This window comes from Syngnathoides biaculeatus, chromosome 7 (genome assembly GCF_019802595.1).
Source record: "Syngnathoides biaculeatus isolate LvHL_M chromosome 7, ASM1980259v1, whole genome shotgun sequence".
NCBI classification, from domain to species: Eukaryota; Metazoa; Chordata; class Actinopteri; order Syngnathiformes; family Syngnathidae; genus Syngnathoides; species Syngnathoides biaculeatus.
The window spans coordinates 8959477-8975861 of NC_084646.1; the positions used below are offsets into that span (position 1 = coordinate 8959477).

The window sequence follows — 16385 nt, forward strand, 5'->3', positions numbered from 1 at the left end:
CCATCATCATCATCATCATAGCTTCTAATTGGCCCAAACGTCAACATAGAGAGCCATGAGTTGGTTTAGTACGTTTTTTTTAAAATTACTATTATTATTTTTTTTTAGCACTGCACCCCTCCCCATCTGTACAGTAAGTATGCACTTATCTAAATGACACAACATCATCATTTATTGCTAATTATTCATGACTGCTTTTTAGAATCCACAACTAGTGCATTTCTACCGACAGATCGCAAAGCACATCTCGGGCGTTGCGCGACATCAACGGCGGGTGACGGAAAAAGGGCTCGGAACACAAAATAAATTGACAGCAGGCGCACCGAGACGGACGGATCCGGCAAGAAAGGACGGGAGCGAGACAACGACAACAAAAAAAAAAAAACAAAACAAACATCAGGGAGAACAGCGAGAGCCTCCAGACGCAAACGGAGTCGCCATCTGTCACCCGCGCGCCTCCTTTGATACGAGCCCGCGCTAGCGATGGAGTCGCAACGGGGACGACGGTCGGCCGGCGGATCGCGTATCGGCCTTCAAAGCGGGGACTTGCGTGACTTCACCCGCTTTGTAATATCACGAGATATCACAGCGCCATAATCCTAAGCATCAAAACAATACCCATAAAAACCCCCAAAAAACAACAAATGTCACAGCGCGCAACTGTATCGTGCAAATCATCTGGACCAGTTTCAAAGCGATATGCATCGAAAAGAAGACAAACAAATAAAAGAAATTACATCAATGTGTGAAAATGTGCAGATCACTGCTAGTTTGGCGCTAATCAACCAATCAGGGGATGGAAAAAAAACGCTCACAAATTTGTTTGGCGAAACCTTCGCGACGTCCGACCACTTTCAATTGACATTGGTTTCCTTTGCAGTGGCGCTATTGGACGGTTAAGTTTGGCAGCCGCCAACGAACGCCACAAAAGAAGGAAGGGGACGGACGATGCGTTAGGCACAGTCGGGTTTTGTGCTCAAATTTTTTGCGCAGATCATGTGGAAAGCAATTTTTTTTCTCATTTTAAAACAAACAAAAAAAAAATAATAATTTTGGTGTTTGCCTGAACTGAAAAAGATTAGGAAACAAATTCAGCTTGTATTTCAAGTCTAGTTGAAGTTGCACGGGCCAGCGAGAACTGATTGCGAAGGCCCTGGGCAGATTAGATTGACATAGCAACACACACGGGCTCAAATCTCATTGGACAAAAAAATAATTTGACATCCACCTCCACGCAGCCAATCAATAAATGGTCTGCTTTTTGTGTAAATTAAATCCATTTTCTGAACAAATATTTGAATTTTAGGCTGTAAACATATTTTGTTTTTAGGCGTTTGTCGTCTCATCCCTCATTGATATTCTGCGAGGATCCACCCCCCCCCCCCCTTGCCCGTTAGCGGCTATTTGTTAGCGCACAAAGAGGCTCAGTGTCGGCAACGAGGGGCCCGAACGGATCGCCCGAGTCGTACGGCGCCGGACGGCCGCGGCTCGCGTTCCGCGGGGGTTAAGGTCAGGCCAGACGACACCCGAAAGAGAGGGCGGGGGGACGGGGGACGGAGAGGAAAGGGGCCTTTGTTCATATTTCAGGAAAAAAAAAATGTAAAAAAAAGATTGCAAAATCATGTTTTCCTTTTATTCTCGTTGATTATCAAAGTTTAAACTTTTAAACGGGCTTGTCAGGGGCCACAAGTACACCGGGAGGGCTCGCAAGCGGGCTGGACTGTTTACTTCTTCTCAGCGGCCCGAGCATAATAATTACATTTTGAATTTAATTGAACATCAACAATTCAGCGGGGCGGATTTTGATTGTTGATTAACGTCGTCCTGGAGCAAATGAGGGCAAAACCATTGGCGCCGTTCACACCCATACAGCCGAGCGGTTAAACCACTTCGGATATTTTGTCGTTAAAGTCAAGTAAAGTAAAGTTAAAGTAGTAAAGTATTGATAGTCGAGTATTGAAGTCACTAGTTTTCAAGCCGCTCTCCGCGCAGGTGTTTGCCTTCGTCATCGAAGAAGAGAAAAATTCCTTGCCTTTTTACACACTTGGCCATTAAATCCGATTCTGATTCCGATCAAAAACGCAAACCACCGACTCGGCCATCCTATCGATCACATTCCGACACCTTCGGTGCCTCGCAGACAGTCGAAATTTTGTAAACTCGGCTCAGGATGCGGACTTTGTCTCGGTCCGTTGTGGGAAAGAGGGAGGGAAGTCCAAAGGTGAAGCTCTCAATTTACCAGTCGATCTACGTTCCTCCCCTCACCTATGGGCTTGAGCGGTCGGGTCGTGACTGAAAGAACAAGATCCCGGATCCAAGCGGCCGAAATGAGTTTCCTCCGCAGGGTGTCCGAGCTCTCCCTTCGAGATAGGGCGAGAAGCTCGGTCATCGGGGAGGGGCTCAGTGTCGGCATTGAGAGGAGCCGGATGAGGTGGCTGGGGGACCTGATTCGGATGCCTCCCTGGTGAGGTGTTCCGGGCACAGCATGAGCTGTGGGTCGTGACCAAAAGAACAAGATCCCGGATGCAAGTGGCTGAGATGAGTTTCTTCAGCTTAGAGATAGGGTGAGAACCTCGGTCATCCGGGGAGACATTAGTGTCGAGGAGCCAGACGAGGTGGCCGGGGCATCTGATCCGGATGCCTCCCGGACGCCTCCCTGGTGAGGTGTTCTGGGCACGTCCCACTGGAAAGAGACGACCCAGGAAACGCCGGAGAGACTATGTCTCTCGGCTTCGCTTGGGAACTCCTCGGGATCCCTCCGGAAGAGCTGGAAGAAGTGGCTGGGGAAAGGGAAGTCTGGATATCCCCGATAAAGCCACTTCCCCGCGACCCGACCTGGAAAAGCGGTAGATTAATTTATGGACGGATGGATGGATGGATGGAACTCAGCTCAGTACGGGACCACAATTCAACCCAATCACAAGCGGTGGGAATACTTTGCAATAATTACAGAGTTCTCGAAATTCTGACTCGATGCGAGGCAGTGAAGGTGTTGAACTGTGAACGGATGAGCTCAGCACAGCTCATCCTCATTTATTTCAGACGTTCGCCAGCGAGTGACGCTATTCGCGTTCATCGCACTTGTGCTTTCGTGACATATTTTGCAAGCGACGGTGCCACCGGTCTCATTTTCAAGTGAAATATTTCCAAATTTTGCCAGTTTGCTGCACGGCACCACCGCGTATTCCTTTCAGCGTTGCTAAAAGCAAAACTTGTGATCGGCGATTATTCGACTTCAACCTTTCAGCGCGTTTGCGGGGTCGACGTGCCGACTACACGATTAATCGGCGTGCCCACAAACACACACACACACACACGTGCACACCCCGGTCTGGCACAGCTTCAAGAGTCAAATAAGGGTCTTGGGGGAGGGGCAAGAAAAGCACAATAAGCACAAACTAAAATGTCGACGAAGTAAATCCACGGTTGGGAAGCGAGGCTTCCACTTTGCGCCTCTGCAAGTCAAAAATTGTCCATCGTCTTCTCGGCGCTGCCTTTTGGCCCCATGACGCCGGGTCCTTAAGCGCCCCGACTTGTCCTAGGCTCCGCGGCGGCTCGGACCCCCGGCAGAGCGAGAGGAGTGCGCCGAACGGCAGAGGAATGGGCGCGTTTTCGTAAAAGGGTCCCTTTTACTTCTCGTCCCTCTCTTCGGTCGGCTGAATGACGTCAGAACGTTGAATGACGGTGAGAGGGGACAGGCGGGGAAGGTTGAGAGTCGTAGGGGGGAGGGCGGGTTGGTTTCTTCCACTTTAGAGGAGGGACTGGGTTGGTCAGAGAGCTGTCAATTACCTCACTGGACACTAGGGGTTCTCTCGCTCTTTACAAGAAGGTGGCTATAGTCGGCCAGTTGTCCGAGCCCCCCTCGGTGCCCGTGCATTTCCGGCCTGATGAGGCCCTGGCGCTGGGGGTGGTAGGACACGCCGTTGTTGCCGCTGTAGTTGAGCGCCTCGTGGCTCCAGCGAGGCTCCCCGTAGTCCATGTGGGGAGCGGGCGCGGAGACCACCCGCCGCCGGTCTGGGGAGTCCTGCGGCGTGGAGGGGTAGATGTAGTCCCCCGCCGAGCTCCTCAGGGCGCCCGTCGGACGGCTGCCGTTCCCGCCCCGCTGGGCGGAAAGGATCAAGTAGTGTTGGCGCTCGGCGTGCGGGGGCAGCAGAACCTCGCCTGGCTCGTCGATCCGGACCATTCCTCCGCCGCCTCCGCCTCCTTGCAGGAACTTGGAACTCAGGTAGATGACAGAGTTGTTGGGGCAAGGAGAACCGACGGCCGTCAGGAAGGTCTGGCTCTGGTCCCAGTCAGGATCGGGCAGACGCACGACTCGTTTCTGAGGCAGCGGGGTCTGCTCGGGGGTGGGCAGTAAGTCGGGGTCCACGTCACCTTTGGGCCATCCGTTGGCCGCGACGAACGGGTTGTCCACCTGCGAGTCGCGCCGGTCGCCGCCGCTGGTCCTCGTCACGCTCATCACCGAGCCGCTGGGGCCGGGACCCAACACGTTCTGCTCCTTGTCGCTCTTGCGCCGGGCCCCCTTGGCGCCGGCCCCTCGGCCGTGCCGGTGGCGGTGACTCATGATCCAACAGACGGCCAGGCCGGAGAAGACGGCGCCCGTGGCGAAGGCCGAAACGGCCGACACCACCAGCAGGTTGACAGACACCAGGCCGTCTGGTTCCTTGATGAACGTCTCTTTGAGTAATCCTGGTCAGAAAACCAAAGAGAAAAGCTCGTTAGTCAACGGGCAAAACCAGTGGCGTGTTCCCAGATGGATTTCAGCCTCTCGCTTTCCGTTCTAAACCTTGTTTTGTCATAAAAGGGCTCGCTAACTTTTATGAAATGTCCCAAGGCAAAAGAAGACGAAGCTACAGCAGAGTGAGCTTTATTGATTGATCGAGATCTTCGAGGACTGAGAAAGAAAGAGCAGCAGTGATGTGGAGGACCGTGAAGAAAGGACGAAGGCAGCGGATTTGGAAGCGCGAGATGATCGCCATCCATTTCGTTGTTGTTGGCAACAAAATTTATCATGGCTTGTAACGATTTTAAATCAGAAAACAAATTTGTATCTCTTGTTTTGGTTTTAGATTTTTGCAATCAATTTTTCAAAGACGATTTTCTTGAATTCCTTACTTATGATCATCAGTTTATTTGATTTTTTTTTTTTTATAATTTCCCATCCGAGATAGGTTGGAAAAAAAGAAAACAACGTGGGTGGGCTTAGATTAAAAAAAAAATAGGACCTGATTTAGCAAAACAAATTTGATAATTGGTTTCAGCGTTATCAAAACCAGGAAAAAAAAAAAAAACATGGTAGACAAGACATTTGTTGTTGAACGTTATTTGCGGTGAGTGCGTCGCCACGACGTCACAAACTTATCGCAAGCTAATTTCAATTTTTGTTGAAATCTTGTTTGGTTTTTTTCTTGCTCGTGCAGGACCAATTCCATCCTGATTATCTTATCAGGAGGGCGCACTTCAGTAAAACTGTGTCATGGGGATATGTAATATAAGATCCGTCCTCAACCGTACTGGAAGAAGCTCCAGACTGGGCTCAGAGTCACCGCCGGCTGCCTGCCCCTGGCTAACGAGGACCACCCGCATCGTGAGACCAAAATCCCTACCGGTGAAGCAACACAACGAACTACTCGCCCGGCAGTATCTGCTACGCCGCCAGCTACCCGCGCACCCGTGCCGTCGGGTGTCAAACGAACCACCTCAACCGCGCCTACTTCGCCGTGACGTCCGCGAATACCGTCAAGACGTCGACGGAGACATCCCCACCGAACAAGCCACCGAGACGGGCTACGTAGCCTCCATCGAACGGCGGCTGAAGACGCGGCGGCCGGCTACAAAGCGGTCGTCATCCATGGTGGCCCACCCTACCCCCGAGGTGGACAAAACCGAAATCGCTCTTCCGCGGGCCACAAGATCCAAACTATCGCAACTCCGCTCCGGACCAAGCCGCACGCTCAATGATGATATTGGTTCGTGTCGACGATACCACGGGCAACGTCTGGCCAAAACCCGGACAGGGCCCTCAGGACACCCAGCGCATCTTCAACTGCGCAGCGGCTCCCGCTACGCCGACCGTAATGGACCTGTGGAAACGCCCGAAGGAAGTGGCTGCATTCCTGGAACTCAAAGTCGACTGAACAATGTCATTTTCTGGCTACAACAACAACAACAGCAGCAGCAGCAATATATAATATGCAAGTTAATAACGGAGAAATTACTTTGTGTGCATTTTCCCTCCCGTTGTGCCAAGTTATTAAAACGGATATGGTACATAATTGATAGTCAACATTCCGTTTTACTTTTCAGAGAATATTTAAGTACATGAGTTGAACGAACATTTACAAGCACAATAAGGCCTCGGTTTCCGAAGAAAAATGTAAAGATTTTTTTTGCTTCCGTTTTCGAACGAAAATTGGTACTCGAACGCCCCCGACAAAACCCGGAAATAACGTATGGCGTGTGGCCAGACCAGCTGACCCACTTTGTTGTGAATTCCCGTGCCGCCGAAAAAACAAGCAGCTGACCCACCCACGACGTGCTTTGTTATTGTCAATTCGAACGCCCCCCGGAAAAAAAAAAAAAAAAAAACCACGGAAATGACATAACGCGCGGCACAACCAGCGCACTTTTGTTATTGTGTACAACGCAACCTCTGTACACAGACGTGTCCCGGTAGTGACTGTTGTTTTTCTTCTTATCGAGTACTATTAACCCCCAATCATAGCTCCAAAGAAGGCAAGTTGCTTGTTTCAACTTATTCTGCACTTTCGCTCATAAAAATTGTTACGGCAATGCGCTCCCATCCTGGCGTACTCTACTGCGAAAGCATACATTTCAAGCAAAAAATATAAAATATATTTCTTAAATTATTTTATCATATAAATTATTTAAACTATACATGTATTTCTACTAAGCAGTTTATTATCAGGAAAAGCTCAAAAAATGCTTTACAAAGCCCAATTTTTTTTTTTTTTTTAGCTTGGAACACATTATTTCATTTTCCATTCATTGTAATGGGAAACATCGATTCGGTTTTCGAACAAATCACTTCTCGAACCGTTTTCTGGAACGGATTGTGGTTGAGAACTGAGGTGTGACTTTATCTGGAAAAAAAACCCTGGAAATGACATAAAGCGTGGCGCAACCAGCGCATTTTTCTTATTGTGTATAACGCAGCCTCTGTACACAGACATTTACAAGCATACATTTTAAGCAAAAATTAAATTATTTTATTATATAATGCATTTAAACTAGACATGTATTTCTATCATGCAGTTTATTATCAGGAAAAGCTAAAAAAATGCTTTAAAAAGCCCAATTTTTTTAGGCTTGGAACGCATTATTTCTTTTTCCATTCATCGTAATGGGAAACATCGATTCGGTTTTCGAACAAATCACTTCTCGAACCGTTTTCTGGGAACGGATTGCGGTCACTGTATGCGTACTCACACTCGAGTGCGAGTACTGTACTTTCGTCACCTGTGTTGAAACCGCATCCTGCATTAAGCAGATGGACGTTAGACGACTCGCCCTGGGACCCGGCGGCCTATTTTCCCTCACCGCGATGCGGCCGGGAACACTCGCATCGCTCTCCAGCCGAGGTTAATGACTTTCATTCCATAAAGCGGAGAGTGATTTTAATAGCTCGTATAAGGCAGTCGTTCTCGACAAGCTAGCGTGTCTCACAACATTAGCTTTATAGGGAAAGCAACTATTATGGCATTAATTAGGCCCTTTTAATACTGCATGTTGTTTTACATTCCCGCACTCTTACTATGTTCCTTTTTTACGGCTATTTCTCGGGTTTTTGTATACACCCCCCCCCCCCCTCCCGAGAGGATCATTATGCGAACCGTTGCGGACGCCGGCGAAACGCCGACGCAAGACAGGAAGTCGCCGGTCAATTAGGGAAATGCCCGAAGATGAGCTCAACTCATGGGACTCGCGACGGCAACAACAACATAAAATTGTGCCCCGGGATGCTGCAAGACCAATCCCCAACACGAGGCCTTAGACAAACGGACTAATTGTTGTTGATTACCACACCGAGAGATGCGAAAAGTGCTCGCGGGGGACGTAAAAATTTGCTATAGGATTCTCACAGACATGAGGGGCCTTCATAAAAAAAACAAACAAACAAAAAAAAAACATTTATTGACCGTACGTCACTGAAGGGAGGCAAATACCCGCCCCTCGTCTTGCAGTTTATTTTCTTCCGTAACTAAAGCCATCCATCCGTTTCCCCAGCCGCTTATCCTCACGAGGGTCGGGGTAGCGCTGCAGCCTACCCCGGCTGTCGACGCACAGGAGGTTGCCGGCCAAACGCGAGTCACATGGAGACAAACAGCCGCACGCGCAATCACACCTTGGGGCAATTTAAGAGTGTCCAATTAATGTTGCATGTTTTTGGGATGTGGGAGGAAACCGGAGTGTTTGTCTCCATGTGCCCTGCGATTGGCTGGCAACCAGTTCAGGGTGTTTTCCTGCCCGATGACAGCTGGGATAGGCACTCCCGTGACCCTCGAGAGGATAAGCGGCTAAGAAAATGGATGAATGGATTTTTACAAGAAACATGGAAATGAAAATTCTAAATTTGGCTTTGCGGGCCACATAAAGTCATGTGGCGGACCGGATTTGGCCCCCGGGCCGTGAGTTTGACACCTGTGATCTGATCATATTTTTAAGAAATTGCTGCGCCTGAAGAAAAACTACTAATAAGACAGAGGGCACGACGGACGGATTTTTACAAGAAACATGGAAATGAAAATTCTAAATTTGGCTTCGCGGGCCACATAAAATCATGTGGCGGACCGGATTTGGCCCCCGGGCCGTGAGTTTGACACCTGTGATCTCATCTGATTTTTAAGAAATTGCTGCGCCTGAAGAAAAACTACCAATAAGACAGAGGGCACGACGGACGGATTTTTACAAGAAACATGGAAATGAAAATTCTAAATTTGGCTTCGCGGGCCACATAAAATCATGTGGCGGACCGGATTTGGCCCCCGGGCATTGAGTTTGACACCTGTGATCTGATCATATTTTTAAGAAATTGCTGCGCCTGAAGAAAAACTACCAATAAGACAAAGGGCACGACGGACGGATTTTTACAAGAAACATGGAAATGAAAATTCTAAATTTGGCTTCGCGGGCCACATAAAATCATGTGGCGGACCGGATTTGGCCCCCGGGCCGTGAGTTTGACACCTGTGATCTGATCATATTTTTAAGAAATTGCTGCGCCTGAAGAAAAACTACCAGTAAGACAGACGGCACGACGGACGGATTTTTACAAGAAACATGGAAATGAAAACTTTAAATTTGGCTTTGCAGGTCATCACACCGAGGGGGATCATATTTATCATATTATTATCATAGTTATCAATTTTTTTTGTAATAATCACAAAAATGCCAGTATGCATTATTAAATAATTTGGTTAAAAGATTACCTTGCTTATAGTTTCTACCGACTGAGTAGGAAATAAATCAAGTGAAAAATAGGAAGAAGGACAAAATAAACATAGAAATACATCCATTTTCTTAGCCGCTTATCCTCACAAGGGTCACGGGAGTGCCGGAGCCTATCCCAGCTGTCAACGGGCAAGAGGCGGGGTACACCCTGAACTGGTTGCCAGCCAATCGCAGGGCACATAAGGTAGAGATCAGTTGCACTCACAAGCACACCTACGGGCAATTTAGAGTGCCCAATTAATGTTGCATGCTTTGGGATGTGAGGGGAAACCGGAGTGCCCGGAGAAAACCCACGCAGGCACGGGGAGAACACGCAAACTCCACATTGGCGGGTCCGGGATTGAACCCGAGACCTCAGAACTGTGGGGCCAACACTTTACTAGTTGATCCACCGTGCAACCACCTCACTAGTTATTCTATTTAATAATTCAAAAGCTCATTAGTAAATTTACTTGTATGTCAAATCAACTTTCCCCACTGAAATGAATGGCAGCGCAATTAATCCGTTCCACCCCAAAACGTTTCGCTCCGTTATTATGCCCTTTATGAAAACATTATAAAATAGAATGTAAAAAAAAGGAACTGGAACTGTATGCGTGCCTTTAAGGGGCGGAGCCGAGTGAGTGACGCCAGGAGCCGGGAGTCGGGTCACAGATTTTTCTTTTCCAGAAATAAATTGTCGGCAAAGTTGTCATGGTGACAAAAGTGGCATGAGGCAGAAGCGCCCCTCCTTCTTCTAGAAAAACAAATGATTGAAAAAAAACAACATCACCGGCACTCTCTCTTTTTTTTTTTTTTTTTTTTGGAAATATGTTGATGCGTGAAACTTTTCAAAAACAATAAAACCTTCCTACTCGGGTGACATGAAAAATTCATCGGCGCTCTTTATAATTGGTTGCTTATGCTAATTGCAACGACATCCGGCACGACCCCATTAAGAAGCGCAACAAAAAGCACGCCGACACATCCGTCTTCAAATAATACCAAAAAAAAAAAAAACCCAAAAAACACTTTCAAGGACTCTACCAAGGTGAGACGACATTTTGAAGTTTTTGCTTAGCAGCTCGCTCGCGTCGTCTGCCGTTGGAAATGCCGGGGAATGAACAAATTAAAAATAATTGGCGGTTGTTGGCGCAAGGGCACAAGCATACATTTCCGAAATATGTCAAATGAATGAAAATCCCCCCGCCTCCGTCATATCTGCACCACACAACGAAAAGGAAAGTTTTCATTTTGCATCTTTTTCACGCTAGCACGGAAGCTAACCTCCAGCTAGCGTGCTAATCTTTCAGAGTTTGAAACGTTAATTCAGGTAAAAAAAAAACAAAAACAATAAAATAATTAATTTGTCCAATAACTTAGCCCTGACCAAAATAACTTTCACGCATTTGTAATATTTGGATGTTAAAGTATGTATCCAAGTAAGTAAGCAGGTAAAAGTTTACGTTATGCTAATCACGTGAAGCACATTGTGTATGAAATGCGCTATAGAAATGAATTTGCTTTGCTTTGCTTAACCCCATGGTTTGATCACATAATTATGTATGTATTATTATTTGAGGGTTTGTTTCCTCGGACAAAAGTTATCTGCACAAATTCCATTTTTTTTTCGTGATTGCATCAATATTAATTCTGAACTACTCCAGATGGCGCAGCTATATGCGGTTATATTTTATTGTTGTATTATTTCTATGATCATGACATAATATTGGTTTTATTAAGACAATATTATTATTATGAAAGTCGGGTAGTTCCAATTGAAGGATGAGGTACAATTCCAGTTCAAGGGCAACGGCAGTGTCACTCAAACATAAATGACGTGTTGATCTAAAAGTTTCGGCCGCATTCCATTCGACAGCTGCGTCGATCGGACTGGCGGAACCACTGATGAGGGTTCACGCCCTCGACCGCAAAGCTGCGAGTCTTTATCGACTGAAACCCAAACGAATCAACCGGCCTTGTTGGTCAATCAATGCTTCCTTCTGGCTTTAATTAAGTCCGTCATCAGCAAACGCAGTCGGACCGGACGTGGAGCCGGGCCTCGGTTTTCGGACCGTTCCGGGAATTTGTCACATCTTAAGTAAAGTTTATGTCACAAAAGGATTTTTGACTCTTATTCAACGTTTCTTACCAAAAAAAAAAAAGAAGAAGCTACACAGGGGCACGAAGGGGCTTTTGATTGCAAAATATTTTCATTTCTACAACTAAAAACCGCACCACGGGCGAAAACCGATTCACCGCACGGCTCGAGTGGAATGTCAGCGGCTTTTTTTTTCTTCTTTTTTTTTTTTTTAACGCAACATTCCCGAGATTCACTCCGTGAACCGCGCCGTCTTTTCCAACCATCAGCGCACGCGGTTTCCGCCGCTTACGCCAACATATAAAGCAGTGTTTCCGTCAGATGTATTCAGTAAATGCTCCGTTCGAGTGTGAAGTGGATCAACTTGTCCCACTTCTGACGTTGGCCTTTTCCGCCATCGGACACCGATTGACGACGAAAGTCTGTGGTCCTCCACTTTGCCTGGAGGGGATGCACGATTCAATCATTCATACATTCGATTGAATTAATTTCAAGCGGGAGGATGTACAGCAGGGGTTGGGAAACCTATGGCTCGTGGGCCATAGCTGGCTCTTTTGATGGTCGCATACGGCCCCGAGAGCCCTCATAATGACATACCTTATTTTCCGGACAAGCTCCGGATTACAAGTCGCACCGGGCACAAAATCCCCCCAAAAAATGAAGAAAAAAAACCAAAACATTTATAAGTCGCACTGGAATATAAGTCGCATTATGGGGAAAATTTATTTGATAAAATCCAACACCAAGAACAGACATGTCATTTCAAATTCAAGTGATGAACAATTTAAAATAAAAACAGAATAGAGGCTGAACGGTACCCCTACGTTACTTGCGAACGTATGTATAACGCTATGCTAACATAACATATTAAGAATTATTCCCAAAACTATAAGATAAATAACATACAAAGAAGTTTACCAAAAACCGAAAGTCCGCTAACTAAAATCCGATGAAATCGTCGCCCTCTGTGTCACTTCTGAACAAGTCCGCCAACTCCAGATGTAGACGACGCGTCGCTTACATCGGACTCGTCGTCGCTTGCAGATATCGTTTTCCGGATTTATTGTACTCTCAAAGTGTTGGTTCGAAATAAATGCGCAAATACACCTGGACTTAGTTTTTTTTAAAATACCGTATGACTCTTTTGACAGTATATTTTTAAATATTTGACAACCGCTGATGATATACAGTATCGTGATGTCGCCCAGTTTGATAAATGCACATTTACAGGTATTATTATTATTTTTTTGGGGTACTTACACACATAAAAATTGCAGTCCTGTGAACGAACTACTCGATAAATCCTGGGACATTTTTTTTTTTTTTTCATTTCTACAAGGTGACTTTTTACTTCCAAAAAAAAAAAAAAACGATTTCTGTTAGGGAACTTTTGCACAAAGATGTCGGGAACCCATGTGGAGGAAATCAATGAACAAATGGGGGGGGGGGGAAGAGAAGAAGAAGGTGAAGGTGATCCGGCCGTAGCGCCGCCCCTGTTAAAGCCGAACGGACGGCAACAGGCCGCCCTCCTCGATAATAGGACGGGGGGGGGAGGTTTTTTTTTTTCTTTTTTTCAGACGAAGGTAGAAAGGTAGAAAAAAACGATAATCCTTTTTGTCGGCCATTAATCCTCTGTCCGCATCGCCTCCATTAGCTCCCGCCGCTTTGATCAGCGGCGTGACGACAGTAATGGCTTATAAATTCCAAAGAAACTTTTAACTCGTGTACAATTTCAAACCAAGGTCGCTGCTGCTTTTTTTTTTTTTCCCATTACTTTTACATCGCGTACGTGACAGCTGTGCTGTCTCTTTTTTTTTTAATGTTTTTAATCGGGCTGTGATTTTCCACAAATCCCGTTGAAACGCGCGCAGTCGTTGCCGTGAATAAAATGAAGCGCTGGCAAGACTTGAGCAAAAAAGTAAAAACAAAACTCACGTGATGAAAGTTTGCTAGTTGTGAAGTTTTAACACAATATCCATTGAATTGAAGCAACAAATGTGGGGGGGGGGGGAACGGCTCAATTCATGACATTCCGCTTTGTTTTTCGATAAAGTAGCGTAATTCGCGAGCTACAGAGCGCATCTTTCTAGCTAGCGTTAGCACGCCGCTAGCATTAGCGCGGCGCCAGCGTTAAACCCTGTGTTCCGAGGCTTATAACCAGGTGTGCTAACATCGCAAACTTTTTTTCATGTTTTTAATCGGGCTGTGATTTTCCACAAATCCCGTTGAAACGCGCGCAGTCGTTGCCGTGAATAAAATGAAGCGCTGGCAAGACTTGAGCAAAAAAGTAAAAACAAAACTCACGTGATGAAAGTTTGCTAGTTGTGAAGTTTTAACACAATATCCGTTGAATTGAAGCAACAAATGTGGGGGGGGAAACGGCTCAATTCATGACATTCCGCTTTGTTTTTCGATAAAGTAGCGTAATTCGCGAGCTACAGAGCGCATCTGGTTAGCTAGCGTTAGCACGCCGCTAGCATTAGCGCGGCGCCAGCGTTAAACCCTGTGTTCCGAGGCTTATAACCAGGTGTGCTAACATCGCAAACTTTTTTTCATGTTTTTAATCGGGCTGTGATTTTCCACAAATCCCGTTGAAACGCGCGCAGTCGTTGCCGTGAATAAAATGAAGCGCTGGCAAGACTTGAGCAAAAAAGTAAAAACAAAACTCACGTGATGAAAGTTTGCTAGTTGTGAAGTTTTAACACAATATCCGTTGAATTGAAGCAACAAATGTGGGGGGGGGGGGGGGGAAACGGCTCAATTCATGACATTCCGCTTTGTTTTTCGATAAAGTAGCGTAATTCCCGAGCTACAGAGCGCATCTGGTTAGCTAGCGTTAGCACGCCGCTAGCATTAGCGCGGCGCCAGCGTTAAACCCTGTGTTCCGAGGCTTATAACCAGGTGTGCTAACATCGCAAACTTTTTTTCATGTTTTTAATCGGGCTGTGATTTTCCACAAATCCCGTTGAAACGCGCGCAGTCGTTGCCGTGAATAAAATGAAGCGCCGCCAAGACTTGAGCAAAAAAGTACAAACAAAACTCACGTGATGAAAGTTTGCTAGTTGTGAAGTTTTAACACAATATCCGTTGAATTGAAGCAACAAATGTGGGGGGGGGAAACGGCTCAATTCATGACATTCCGCTTTGTTTTTCGATAAAGTAGCGTAATTCGCGAGCTACAGAGCGCATCTGGTTAGCTAGCGTTAGCACGCCGCTAGCATTAGCGCGGCGCCAGCGTTAAACCCTGTGTTCCGAGGCTTATAACCAGGTGTGCTAACATCGCAAACTTTTTTTCATGTTTTTAATCGGGCTGTGATTTTCCACAAATCCCGTTGAAACGCGCGCAGTCGTTGCCGTGAATAAAATGAAGCGCCGCCAAAACTTGAGCAAAAAAGTACAAACAAAACTCACGTGATGAAAGTTTGCCGATGGGGTCGATTTTTAGAGAGGACTAATCTACAGATTAACCCGTCAATGAATCAAGTCATCGCATAAAAACCAGTTATGCATTATTAAACACAATGACATAATGGGACAAGCCGAAGGAAAAAAAAAAACATGAACGCAAGGTACAGCTAAATTAGACTTCGTTTTTCGTAATCAAATCATTTATGTGATTTGATTAATTACTCTGGCCCTACTTCAAATAAATGTTGATTGCCTTTTTCCAGAAGCTTTTATTCCAGTTATGATGAAAATTTCCTTTTTTTTTGTTACCAATTGTGAAGTTTTAACACAATGTCTGTTGAATTGAAGCAACAAATGTGGGGGGGGGAAACGGCTCAATTCATGACATTCCGCTTTGTGTTTCGATAAAGTACCGAAATTCCCGAGCTACAGAGTGCATCTGGTTAGCTAGCGTTAGCGCGGCGCTAGCGTTAAACCCTGTGTACCGAGGCTTATAACCAGGGGTGCTAATGCTAGCGCCCTGCTAACGCTATTGCCATGCTAACGCTAGCGCCTTATCACCGCATAAACCGCGGGGTTGAAAGCGTCGCAGCTTCTAGGCAGGAAATTATGGTATATTAGAGAGTCTGACATATTTTATTAAAATAATACATTACAGGGAGGCACCAGTTGATTCTTTTTTTTCTTGCTGGTTGTTGTTGCTGCTGCTGCTGCTTTCCCCGCACACCCCGTCAAAAAGCACTCGTCACCCTCAACGCCTTGAGGAAATTCATTTGCGGCTCAGCGTTCCCAAGATAAACTCATTCAAAGTACGCGACGTGCTCGCGGCGGAAAAGCGAGCGCGTGTCGCCGATAATCTGGCTTTTGTTAAGCGAACCGCTACCATGGCTCCAAATGAGCATACACATACCACCGGGAAAAAAAAAAAAAAATGGGCTCAGCGGGGTTCCCTAACATGCCGGCGAGGGGCATCAAAGACCACTGGAAAGTAATTTGCCTTCGACTGAAATGCTGCTAATGCGCCTTTGGAGCGAGCCCTTGATAACAAAGTGAAGCCCACTTGGAAGAAATAAAAAAAAAAAACATGAGGGAGAAATATTGCTTGCACATGCGCAAACACCCCCCCCCCCTCAAAATACAAAAGTAGCATTTCATAAACTGGAGAATTAGAGGTTGATTGTGCAATAAAAGTCTTCGGCAGTAGCGTCAACCCGTCCACAAAAGCGTTTCAATCATTATTTTTGGGAGTAATGTCGGTTTAAGAGGCGGGGCCTGTGACATCGCGAACCTGTGTGTGAGCGGTGGCTTCTGAGAACGCGCCTTTCCTTTCCCAAACGTTACAGCAGTGGTGTGAAACTCATTTCTCTCGCGGGACACGTTGTGGTTCGCGTCTCCCTCAGAGGGCCGTTTTGACTGTGAAACACGA

The 16385-nt window shown here is 46.4% G+C and overlaps 1 protein-coding gene across 5 annotated transcripts in view; it reads right to left on the reverse strand.

Annotated features, from left to right (window-relative positions):
* Positions 1-3790: 3790 nt before the first annotated feature.
* The window catches only part of sema6bb (sema domain, transmembrane domain (TM), and cytoplasmic domain, (semaphorin) 6Bb), a 204708-nt gene continuing 192113 nt past the window's right edge, over positions 3791-16385 (reverse strand). For all 5 annotated transcript variants that reach the window (XM_061826350.1, XM_061826349.1, XM_061826347.1 and 2 more), the window contains one exon: positions 3791-4689. In XM_061826350.1, coding sequence (XP_061682334.1) covers positions 3791-4689 — 899 coding nt within the window. The remainder of the gene's footprint in view (positions 4690-16385) is intronic.